The 12355-nt window shown below is 51.1% G+C and overlaps 1 protein-coding gene across 6 annotated transcripts in view; it reads right to left on the bottom strand.

Moving 5' to 3' along the window:
• The window catches only part of Ldb3 (LIM domain binding 3), a 58693-nt gene that overhangs the window by 17569 nt on the left and 28769 nt on the right, over positions 1-12355 (bottom strand). For 3 of the 6 annotated variants that reach the window (XM_026779949.1, XM_013346807.2, XM_026779953.1), the window contains 2 exons: positions 7407-7592; positions 4391-4536 (listed from right to left, as the gene is read on the bottom strand). In XM_026779949.1, the coding sequence (XP_026635750.1) occupies positions 4391-4536; positions 7407-7592 (332 nt within the window). The remainder of the gene's footprint in view (positions 1-4390; positions 4537-7406; positions 7593-12355) is intronic. The other 3 variants (XM_013346806.2, XM_026779950.1, XM_013346808.2) reach the window with 1 other exon arrangement.

Here is a 12355-nt window from a genome sequence, read left to right as displayed (position 1 = left end):
GAGTGCTGGGATTAAAGGCGTGCGCCACCATCGCCCGGCTTCACCCTTCTTTTACTTTTTAAAAACGTAAAACTGTGTTCCTCTTGGATGGTTGCCCTCTTTGAAACAGTGGCTGCCAAGCATTGTTGGCTTCCACAGTGATGTACAGAATTTTGTGTAATAGAAGGCAGAATACTTGCGAGTCAACTTTCCAGACAACTCGGAGAGCTTAAGTGGCTGCTCAAGGCCAGCTAGGTAGCTTGCAAGCTTCATACCAGAAACGCACACCAATCGGCTCCAGATCTCTCTAAACCACTCTGAATGCAGAAGCGCAAACAGGCTTCAGCACGCCCCTACCAAATAAACCGGGCCTTCGCCCACCTTACTGCCTCCCCTCCAACCACTCCCTCTGCTGGGCAGACATTCTCTTCCTCCCATCCGAGGCCTTCCAACTCCCTGAACCTCCTTCGTTTTCCAAACCCCAACACAAGGCCTCCGAGAGGGAGGCTGGAATCCGGACCCAGTTTAGCTTTCTCCTTCCCTCTGGGACTAGGCGGGCCAGAGGAGGACTTTGCACTGTGCCTGGCAGATCCCTGGGGAGAGGAGGGGGGAGATACAGGGAGCTCGGTCCCCTGTCCCCCCAGTTCTTGCCTGCTTCACCCCTCCACCTCCCGAATGCCAGAAGAGACCCGATACCCCATCTCAGAGCCCCCGGGCTGTTGCTATTTCTACGTGAAGGAATTAAGCCGGTTCAAATTAGAAGGTGATATTTCATCTCTAATTGGCACGTTCAAAAGGCTCCTATCGCACTCGGCGGCCCCGGGACTGTGTAATTAAACAAGGAGATCTGAGTCACTCCGGCCCGGGCTAGGTCCTCAGAGCGAGCACCCGGGTCGCCGCCCGGCCCGCGGGACAACGTGGTCATCCCCGGGCTCACAGTGTCCTCCGCCCACTGGTCAAGCAGGCCCGGGCCTCAGGTGTTCTGGGCAGCGGACGCCCAACCCCGGCGCCAGAGATAAGATCCCAATGAAACGCCACCCGGCCTCCGCCAGCCGGAAGCTGCGGCCGGGGATTGGCCCCGAGTGGGCCGCTAGTGCTCGGTGGTGCCCAGGTCTCCCAAGCCCAGCAAGCGGAGAGGGGCACGGATCCGCACTGTCCCCTGGAAGACTGTCAGTCACCCCCGGAGCCCGTTGGCATCCCGGCCTCCCGGAGAAGGAAGGGCGGAGGCAGGCCTCTCCTCTGCTCCAGGCAGGAATGAGTTAACGTCTGCACAGCCTGGGAACCACGCAGAGGCCCGAGCTCCACCACGTCTGGCCCGCCTAGGCCAGAGATGGAGAAGCAGCTGGAAAGCCGGACCGCCCCCTGGCGGGCCTGCGGAGGACAGGCCAGGGAAGGTGCCGGAAGTGCCTGGCGGTGCTGCCAGGAATGGTCGTCCTTGTGCAGGCACAAGGCCTCGCGTGCACCTAACCCTACTCTATCCTCCTTCTGCAAGCTTCTTCCTGCTTTTTCAGTCTGCACGGGGTTGGTTTTTCTGTCTCCTATATAGAAGATTTGTACTGATCCCCTTCCAAAATGCCACTTTGGTCAGTGGAGTTTTGACCTCAGAACTTCCTTTCTTTGGACCAGAAATGGCCGAGATGGCATCAAGCTAAAGACATCGGTTCATCTGCAGAGACCTCTTCTCCCCTCTCCCCCATCCTACTCAAATGAGGAAGTTCAGGTCTCCGAGGTGAAGTAGGCAGGATGGGTGTTCCTCCCAAGCTAAAATGCGTCTTGTCCATACTCAATTCTCTTTGTAATGAAGGGGACTGATTCTGTCACCTCTGCCCCACTCAGCAAGTGTGTCCTTCCCCAAGCAAGGCCCCCAGGGGAAAACTTTCTGGGGTCTCACGTTCAAACAGGGTACACTTTGGAGGTTAGACTTTGTGCTGTTCTTTACCCCAAAACAACTTGGCCAGCTCATACTTGTAGAACACAAGTCCGTTTTCCTTCTTCATTGAAACGACCCATCTCTTTCCTAAACATGTCTGTTTACCATGAGGTATGTGGAAAAGGGTGTGTGTGGGATGAGCGCATGGGGCCAAGGGGAGGGATATTTGGGAAATGACACCTTTCGTTCAATTTTGCTGTGAACTGAAAAGTGTTCTTTAAAGTCTATTAAAAACTGGGTGTGGTGGCCCGTGTTTATAATCCTAGTACTTGGGAGGTTCAGGCAGGGGGATGGACAGCCAGCCTGAGCTATATGAGCCACCCTGCCAACAAACAAACACACAAAACATCTGTTAAAATTTTTATATGTGCTGGGTGGTGGTGGCTCATGCCTTTAAACCTAGTACTTGGGAGGCAGAGGCAGGTGAATATCTGAGTTTGAGGCCAGCCTGGTCTACAGAGCTAGTTCCAGGGTAGCCAGGGCTACATCGAGAGACCCTGTTTCAAAAGCAAAACAAATTATATGTGTATAATGATTTTGAAGAGAGAAAAATATTTGTCTTATAACAGTAAGTGCAAAATTGTTATTGCTTTCTATAATTCAAGATGACATTAACTATATGCTGAAGGATGCTGTTTTACTTTTTTTGCAGGAGTTAAAGACAGGGTTTCTCTGTGTAGCCCTAGCTGTCCTGGAACTCACTTTGCAGACCAGGCTGGCTTTGAACTCACAGAGGTTCACTTCCCTCTGCCCCCTGAGTGCTGAGGTTAAAGGCATGCACTACCACTGCCCAGCTATGAAGGTAGAATGTTTAAGTGGAAGGTATATACCCACCTAAGATGCTATTTTGTTAACCCATGGAATGGACATCAAGTGATCGTTATAAAAATATTTAAGGCTAGCTGCACGGTGGTGGTGCACGCCTTTAATCCCAGCACTCGGGAGGCAGAGGCAGGCGGATCTCTGTGAGTTCGAGACCAGCCTGGTCTACAAGAGCTAGTTCCAGGACAGGCTCCAAAGCCACAGAGAAACCCTGTCTCGAAAAACCACAAAAAAAAAAAATTAAGGCTCATTCCTATGTGTTCATAGCTGCCAGAGTAAAGAAGACAAGCTCATGGCCTTTCTCTGTGACTCTATGATATGCTCCTAATCAGCCTGCTTGCCTGTGTGCATGTGAGCATGCAGGCATGTGCGTGTGTGCACGTATGTGTGTGCGCGACGTGTGTGCACGCATGCATGTGTGCGTGTGTGCACGTATGTGCGTGTGTGAGTATGTGTGCGTGTGTGCACGTATGTGTGTGAGTATGTGTGCGTGTGTGCACGTATGTGCGTGTGTGTGAGTATGTGTGTGTGCACGTATGTGCGTGTGAGTATGTGTGCGTGTGTGCACGTGTGTGCGGCGTGTGTGCGCGCATGCATGTGTGCGTGTGTGCACGTGTGTGTGTGGCGTGTGTGCGCACATGCACGTGTGTGTGGACGTATGTGCGTGTGTGTGAGTATGTGTGCGTGCGCATGTGAATGTGAGCGCGCGTGTGCATGTGTGTGCATGCAAGGGATGGAACCCAGGGGCCTCACACATGCTAGATACACACTCTATCGCCAAGTTGACATCTCCACCCCCTGTTTATTATTCTATGCCTTTGTTGTTTGTCTCCACATGGCAAGCTCAAGTCAGGCGTATACAAAAGAGAAAATCCACCACAGCCCTGCCCTCCTCAAGTCCAGGGTCAGAACCCAAGAGGAAGAAAGGTGGTGACTAGGCTCAGGGCTTGGATGTCAAGGACCTTCCTCTAGTCTGAAAACAATACCTGCTAGAGCTTGGCTTCTTAGAGCAATGGCTGACGGGAAAGTGGGCCATGTGCCAGCCTGAGAACTATCTTGGTCTCTGAAGAAGAAGGCTGGCTCTGCCTAGGACATTAGGAAACATAGGCTACTTCTCAGTTCTGTAGGAACACGCTAGGCACTGACTGGAAGGAGCCACAGAGGCAGGACTGTAACCGACAAGTTCTGCCTTGGTTCCACTACGACTCTACTGCTAAGTCACGTGTGCCCCAGCTACCCTGTGTCACCTGAGGAAAACACAGACTAGACTGGTTGGGCAGCTTGTTCAAAGGACAGTGACACCAGTAAGCCAGCCCAAAGCCTCGGGCATTTTTGTTACAGTTTCTTGTTGTCCAGTTTGAGGTCAACCCAGATACTTAAAGAGACAACTTTTTATTACTGCCATCCTGCTCTCCTGCCCCCAGTCCTCTTCTCTCTCAACTTAGTCTGGAAACATTCAGTCACAACCTTCCCTTTCCAAAGAGCTAGAGGGCTCCAACCCTGCCTGGTGTGACCCACAAGTCTTCCAAGGTCAAACCACCCTCCCTAGGATTCTACCCCACAACCAGGGGAGTGGGGAAAGAACCCCCTGTGCTCCTGGGTCTTGGCCTGGAGCGCAGGACCCTTTGAGCCCCGCCCCCACTTCCCTCTGGCTCTCACCTGGCTGGTAGACAGAAGGCCGAATGCTGGCGGTTGTTACAACCCGGGGCTTGGGTGCAGGGGCAGCCGGACCCTCACTGTAGCTGGTGTGGGCAGAGGGTGCTGGAGAAGTGGCTGTTGCAGGGTTGTACGCAGAGGCCTGTGGCCTGGAACCAAGACAGAAGAGTTATAACAGGAACAGCCCATCCGTCTCTGGTACCTAAAGCCATGCCAGGTTTGTTATCTGATCTCTAGGCAGGACTATGACGGAAACACCCATGGGATGTTTCCAGAGTCTATGAAGAAACCAAAGAGTCTTAGAGGGGCGGAAGCTAGTCCCTATGGCTAGTGCTGCCACCTTGGGAAAGAGGAAGGGAACGTACCAGCCAGACCCACGGGGAGCGCTTTCTCCACAAAGGGAATTGCGGCAGTAAGACTATGGACCAAGGCAGAGGGAGGAGAGAGGGAGCTGGAGATGGTCACAGCTACTCCCCTTTCTGCGACACCCTGGTCACCTGGTCTCCTCATCTTATTTCTTTATGTTGCTGCTGGTGGAAGCAATTAGTCTCATGGTTTTTTTTTTTGTTGTTGTTGTTTTTTGTTTTTTTGTTTTTTTTGAGCAAAATGTGACAGTGTTCACGGGAAGATGTGAGGAGGCCCAGGCAGCGGCCCAGCAAAACCACACTCTACTTAGACAGCTCTCACCGCTCCCTCCTATTGGCTCAGCCTTTCCCACGTGTGGCTCAGCAAGGAGATAATACAAAAGTGTCCTAGTTCTTTGCCCTCAAGAAATGCTGAACTTGGCCTCTCTCTTGGGGGAGCTGAAGGGTCCAGGAAGTTCCAGAGTCCGTCAGCTTATTTAATCTTGCCTGATGCAGTGTTTCCCGGTCTCACTTGTGTGTGAAACCCTTTTCTTCATTTTGAACGAACGAGAATCCTTCTCTCCTTACATGATCTATATCCTAAAGGGGACACTTGACCATACGCAGAAAATGAGTCATTGGTGGGGTGCTGGAGAAATGAACCCCTAGAAATATACCCCCAGTCTTTGGCATCCTGCACATCTTCCATCTCTTCCGATCGGCCCACTGGACCTGCTGGGCCAAGTTGTAGACCCTTCTTGCCTGGGTCTCTGCTAGGGATAGCCTTGGCACAGCAAGCTGCCGCCAATAACCTGAATGGATCCAGGGAGGTCTGCATACGGTCCCAGCAAGGTAAAGTAACCTCAGAGTCAGCATCCCAGACCTGGGCTATGCATCCTTCTCTTCCCTTCCCTTCCCTTCCCTTCCCTTCCCTTCCCTTCCCTTCCCTTCCCTTCCCTTCCCTTCCCACCACATTTATAGTTAAGGCTTCCCCTGCCCTGCTGTGGCTAGATCCCTGTGCTGATGGCAGAGGAGTAAGCACATTGGTGGAGAAGAAGACAGTTTGCAAAGGGTGCCCAGCTTCTGTGTGACTGGGTGAGGCTACAGGTCAGTGGGTCAGAGACAGACTTTCCTACCACTGGGGGATACTTTGCCAGCATCATGGACTGGGACTGGGAAAGGAAGCTGAAGATGTCTGGAGAAGGTGTACATCCAATGAGCGACCCTAGCGCCAGCTCCTTTGGAGCCCACGTGCAAGGAAGGGAGGCATCTGTGTTTAGAGCGTGCCCTCTGACCCCTCCTAGTGGAGCCCAATGCCCTGTGGGATACTGATCTGCTCTCTTGGTAAGGTAATAAAGAGAAAAAAATTCACCCTCGTGGGGTGTCCTGAGGCCATCAGCAGTGTGTGGACAGACCCAGACACGGAAGCCTGGAACGTGGAGCTGGAGTTTGCCCTTCTCTGCGAGGCAGGGTTCATAGGCTTCAGCACCCAGCACCTCTCTTTTCCTATGAAAGCTGGAAGCATTCCCTGGTCTCCACAACAGGAACATCTCTCCCCTTTCGTCAGAGTGGAGGTAAGACCTTAGTGAGAGTCTGCATAGGGGGAGGGGAGGCAGTTTGCTTAAGCCTGTCCTAGAAAAATGGTACAGACCACTCTGGCAGCCAGGACCAGGCTCAGCCCCAGTGATTGAATTGGGCTGGAGAAAGGCTGGGCTTGGCACCACGTGGGATGCTGGGAAAGCTGTTTCAAACTGCACCATGACCCTATACACCCTGACCCGAAGGGGCGTGTTTTCCTTGGGAACTGGGAAATCTGGGTCCTGGCTGAAAACAACTGAGCGATTCCTGGAATCCTGGAAAGATAACTGGGCCAACCAACCCCGCTGTGTACCAGCTGGCCACTCTGGAGTGACTCACCCAGCCTCCCTCTTCCTCCCTGCCGCATGCCACCTTCCTTTGGCCTCTGTTTTGGTGTTTTATAAACAAAATCTCCCCAGTAATGACCTTAATATTCATGTACGCCTTTAGACCATAGCTGGAGAGGAAACGGGTTCAGAGCTTAACTTACTTTCTCAGGGTTTCAAATGGTAAAGCTCTGCACGGAGGGGAAGTTTTAAATCCCATTGCTATAGGGACCTCCGACGTCAGACTGTTTCCATATCAAGAGAAGAGAGGATGAGGAGGCGGGCAAGTTAGTGGCTGAGCTGTCTGACCTGAGTACGTCAAAGTTCCCACCTCCGAGGAGCCCTCCTCGATTTCTTCCAGCGGTGAATGACTGTCACCTCCCTTTTCTGAGTTCTAAGAACAAAGACTGTGCACAGCGTTCTTTTCCTATGTGTTATTGTGTTCACATGTATATGTACATGAGTGTGTGAGTGTGTGTGTGTGTGTGTGTGTGTGTGTGTGTGTGACTTTTATCTGTCACTAGGGATGTTCCCAGGAGGGGGAAGTTGCAGAGTGACAACAAAACCCTCTCATAATCATGGCTCATGTACCCCAAGAAATGCATCCTGACTTCACCTTCACGCTCTGCACCGAGCAGTATCAGCCTTGGCTTCCTGGGGAAACATCAGGGATCTAACTATTTGAACTTAGCTGCCCACAAAGAGACTTAGGGTACATCCTTTCTTGCTTCCTTTTCCCTACCTTAGGTCTGGCATCTGTGAACCAGTTACCTGGGACTCTCCACAGGGCTTGAGGCAGGACCTGTAGCAGAGGCAGTGGCAGCATGGGCAGCAGCAGTTGTGGCCAGGGTTGGCGAGGCCGCAATGGGAGAGGCAGCAGCGGGCGGCTGGGCAGAAGCAGGCAGCAGCGGGGTAGTGGCCTGGCTGGTGCACACTGGAGCATGCTCAATAGGGGTGCTGATGAGGTGGGATCAAAAAGACAACAGGTCACGTGGGCCTCAGGTCTGGGGCAAGGTCCTCTACGTAGTGTGGGGTGGGAGGGGGAGGATGGAAAGGGCCCTCTGTTCTGTATACGAAGCAGGATCCAGGCGTGTGTGAGGGCACGTCCTTCAGGTGCCCAGAAAAAGCTCCTCTCCAATCCCAGGAGGGCATGATCAGACCTCAGGGAGGGGCCTGGCAACATAATCTCGGAGGGATGTTTACCCCTCAGTTTCTGGTACTTCCTGATTTTTCTTTCTCAGCAAACTACAAGGCAATGGAAAGCACACGAGCTATCAGACAGGTCCCCCTGCTATCCAGGGTGCCTTTTCCTTTTCCTTACTGCTTGTACATTCAGTTGGGGGGCATAAATTACACCTGGGGAAGGATGCTATAGCCCCCTCCCTCCCAAAGAAGACACTTGAGTGTGAAAGTCATAGGCTGTAGAGCCACAAGAACAGTTTTTTAGCCCAGGGCACTGACAGTCCATCTGACTGAAGATGGTCAGAAGTTATCATGGAAATCAGACCAGAAAGGGGTAATATGGTCAAGAACAGTTGAGGGGTAGAGAAATGTGTGTCCCTTTTCATGACATATTCTGAGGAGGAGAGGCAGGACCTATCGGGAGGCCACTGGTAGACCCTACTGTGCTCATAGACCCTTGTGTCACGAGGGAGTCTGGGTCTGCTGCGTGTTCAAGAGTGACATGAACATACAGAGCTGAAGGCTCTTCTACTGGAGGTAGGGAGACAACCACTCTGCCTGGTGGAGCAGTGTGATCAGGAAGGATGGCCATACCCAGCACCAGGCCACAGGACAGGTAGACCAGATGCCCACATGCTTCCAACTGATACTTGTGTATTTACTGTAAACCAGACTGTCCTTAGAACTCATGTAGGAAGATAGATCAGAGTTCGGATCGACAGGATTAGATCTGCTCCCTGAGAATGGGATAGAAAATAAAAATTCATTCATAGGTCTGGGGAGAGGTCTCGATCAGTAAAATGCTCACCGCTTAAACATGGGGATCTGAATTCAGATCCCTAGCATCCACCCAAGGAACACAAAAAGCCCAGGTGCAGCAGCCTGCAATTCTAGCACCAAGAAAACAAAGACAAGAGGGTCTCTGGGGCTTGGCCAGCCAGATAATCAGTGGGAAACTCTGTCTCATAAACTACAGTAGACGGCAGTTGAGGAAAACACTTGGCACTGACCTCTGGCTTCCAGACACACACACGGACATGTGCATGTGCACCCCTTCCTCAAAAAGCACTCACTACAACCCCGACCCTCCTACACAAATCATGAGAAAGCAGAGCGATACACACCCTATGCTTTCCTACCTCCCCGCCCCTTTTAAAGTAGTTGGTCGCTAGCACCTGTATTCAGGTGACTCTCCTGATTTAGCTTCCCTGTTAGTTAGGGACACAGGAAAGTACCACCATACCCAGCTCATTCTCAGATCTTTGATTGACATCTCTCTTTGTCACAATAGCTGACAAACTAAACTCCCCAGAACCATGTGATTTATTTACTCACGCTATACTGTTTCCACCATTTATGCCTTTAATATCTCACAGAACCCCCCTGACGGGGTAGAGTCAGCCCTATTTAATAAGTGAGTAAATGGAAACAGAATCCATCGTCTCAAGGTTCTGGAACTTAGCCATGAGAACAAAATGACTGAGGGTCAATTTGATTTGAAGCCTTAACCAAATATCCCACAGAGGAAGAAAGAAACCTCTTCTTGTGGTCAGCCAAGTACACTCTGTTTCTGATGAAAGGCAGATTCTCACTGGACCCAAGTAACATCTCAGCACTTTCCTCTTCAAGTTCCACAGTGCCCGTGTTAGCCCATTCTTTCTTTTATCCTTCCAAACTCCCTGAAGATTAGTTTCATAGGTCTCATGTGGAGATGAGGAACCTGGGGTTGAGAGACGGGGAGAGATCACCCCGGCCTGGCTTACAATTCCACAGCACATAGCTAGGTAGACCAGTTATCCTAGCATTTGGGAGGCTTTGCAAGTCTGAGGCTAGCCTGGGTTACATACAGTGAGTTCCAGGAGAACCTGGGCTATATCAAGAGACCCTGTCTCAAAACAAACAAGCAGAAAACATCACACACCAGTTTCTAGTTTGTTGAGTTTGAGTATGGTTGAGTCTAATTTCAAGTAAGCTTCCTGGTAATGCTGAGCTGTAGATGGACCACACACAGAGTAGCAAATTGTAGCTATCTCTGTCTGTGCCAGATATGAATGCAAGGAAGCCACAAGGTGCTTACCAAAACATCTCCTAAATTGATCTCCATCCAGGGGGAAAGGAAGAAAGTGCAAAACTGAGTACAAGGATGAGAGCTAGAGAAATAGCAAAGTTGTGCGCTGGCTACCCCATAGTGAAGAGCATATTCCAATGGGTAAGGATCTACGTCATGCCCAGGACTTTCACAGCTTTGTTGTCAGAGAGGGGGACCTTGGACAGTGATGTTCTTGACACCTCTGTGAAGCCACTTGCCCATCCTCTGAAACACCTTGTCCCTGAAAGTCATACTGATTACGTGGCTACCTCAGGGAAACTGCTGAGCTGACTTTTGAGGCCTACTCACAGGGTGGCCAAGTATGAGAAGGCTCAGGATGACCCAGACCATTGTGCCCCTCCCTGTACCGTCCGACATTTCCAGTGGACCACTGGCAACTGAAGACCCTGTTCAGAATGAGAGTGGTGGAAATGTCCAGGTTGGACCGTCTGTCCCCTTTGTTCCAGTGTGCTACCAGGCAATAAATTTGGAGTTGGATGTAGACCCCAGGAAAATGCATCATTGACCACGGGGCTGAGACAAAGGTTGCACACATGCATCTGCTACTCTCAGTTCTTGCTGAGAGCATCCTATCTAGGATCACTCTCTGCAGACAGTCACCAGGGTCTAGAGAGGGGAGAAGAGACATCAAAGTCCATCCTGAAGGATCTTTGGTCTTGATCCACGTCAGTTTCTGCATGAAGATCCACAAGTCTCCAGAAATTCCAAAAAGCAGGCGTCAGCAAGCAAGCATTTCAGAGAACTTCCATAACCTTGACTTTAGTCCTAAAGAGAGTGCCCATAAGATCACCCTGGCCTGGCTTACAATTCCACAGTCGCTTCCTTGTCTTTGTCATACATTCAGATTCCTTTTTCCATTTTTCAAGTTTTGATGTTGGGGATAGAACTCAGGGCCTTATATATGCGCTAAGCACACACAATACCCCCAAACCCATAATTCAGTTTAGGCAACTAGTTAAAAAAAAAACAATCAAAATAAACTCAGATGGTCTTGGCTGCCTAAGAGATCGTGGCCAGACAGCACTGTGAGCTGCAGCTCCTCTTCCAGCCCGTGTTGTCCTCTGTCTGGAGGTATCAAGGTGGGCCCGCTCCTTCAGTCTGCATGGTGGCCCTTGGTGGTGGGAACTGGAGTTCTGCTGACTTTGTGGTTGATGACTAGGGCGTGTCTGGAACAGAGGGGGGTGATACTTGCGGAGGTGTCAGGGTTTGGGGGTTTGTGGTCTCTGGACTCAAGTTGGCGCTGTTGGTGATGGTGATACTACGATTGGTCCTGGTGTGAAAGGGGATTTGCCATGATTAGGATGTCAACACTGCTTGTGTTAGCTAAGACGCTGAAGTATGACGATTTCCTTTCATTGGATGATGAGAGAGTGCCATTCAGGTGTTGATCATAATTTTTTTTTATGTTGCCATCCCCCTGGTCGACATTCTATCTTTCATCCTGGTACTATAGCACAGGGGAGTTCAGCTATGCCACTTGTAACGAGGCCAGAGTCTCCGTTACACGATGGCCTTTGTGAATCTTGCTATCAGCTGCTATGAGAACCTGAACCTTTGCCCATTCCACCCTGCCTTCAAAATATGTTCCAAATCTCGTAGCTTGGAACTCTGTATCTGGATCCCAGCTCTTTATGACCGTCTTTGCAGACTATGCATCCTGGTCAAAATGATGATACTGGGATCTCCCGTCCCTTTCTTTGCCTCAGCATCTCTGTGCCCTCCGAGTAGATGCCAAGCCAGCCCTGTCTATACATACCACACCCCTCAAGACCATGAACACTAACCTCTTCCAGGAAGCCTTATCCTCCAGTTAGAGGTCCCCTCCGTCTGGAGTCCACAATGTCAATGCTGTATTGTGGTTACAGTTACAGTGTCCCTTTCTGAGTCTGTTAGCATTCACAGTAGCCAGGCACCTCACTCACAGACACAGGGTGCTGCTAACTGAAGAGAACCTCTGTTTACTCTGAGGGCCCTTAACCTGGAACCTGGAGAAGCTGAGAGGCATCAGGATGCTAGGAAGCAAGCAAGAACATTTTAGTGTTTTAACTAAGGAGCTCCAAAAGATCACTAACAGTCTCAGGACTGGGGACAAGAGGTTTAGAGTCCAACAACTTGGGGTGATCTCCTCAGGTCCTTCCATTCAATGGATGCCCACTGCCTGGAACCACTATTACCTCTCTATGTCTGGCCACCTCCGACCCTACAACCTCCTCTTGGGCCTTGCAAGTCATCAGTCCAAATATGGGCGAGGGTAGACATCTCTTGTTCTCCCCAAGTGTGTCCCCGGTCATGGTGACCATTGTTTGGACTTGCCCTGGCCCTGGCATCAGGCCGTTAGAAGAAGGAAGGGTGGGAGGCTAAGGCAGAACAGGCTAGGGGAGCACCTCAGGGGTGGAGAGGCGTGAACAGCGTCTCTGGCTGGCCATCC

Source organism: Microtus ochrogaster, chromosome 6 (genome assembly GCF_000317375.1).
Source record: "Microtus ochrogaster isolate Prairie Vole_2 chromosome 6, MicOch1.0, whole genome shotgun sequence".
Taxonomy (NCBI): Eukaryota; Metazoa; Chordata; class Mammalia; order Rodentia; family Cricetidae; genus Microtus; species Microtus ochrogaster.
The sequence above is the reverse complement of the archived record's forward strand: the minus strand, read 5'-3'. Positions and strand labels throughout refer to the sequence as shown.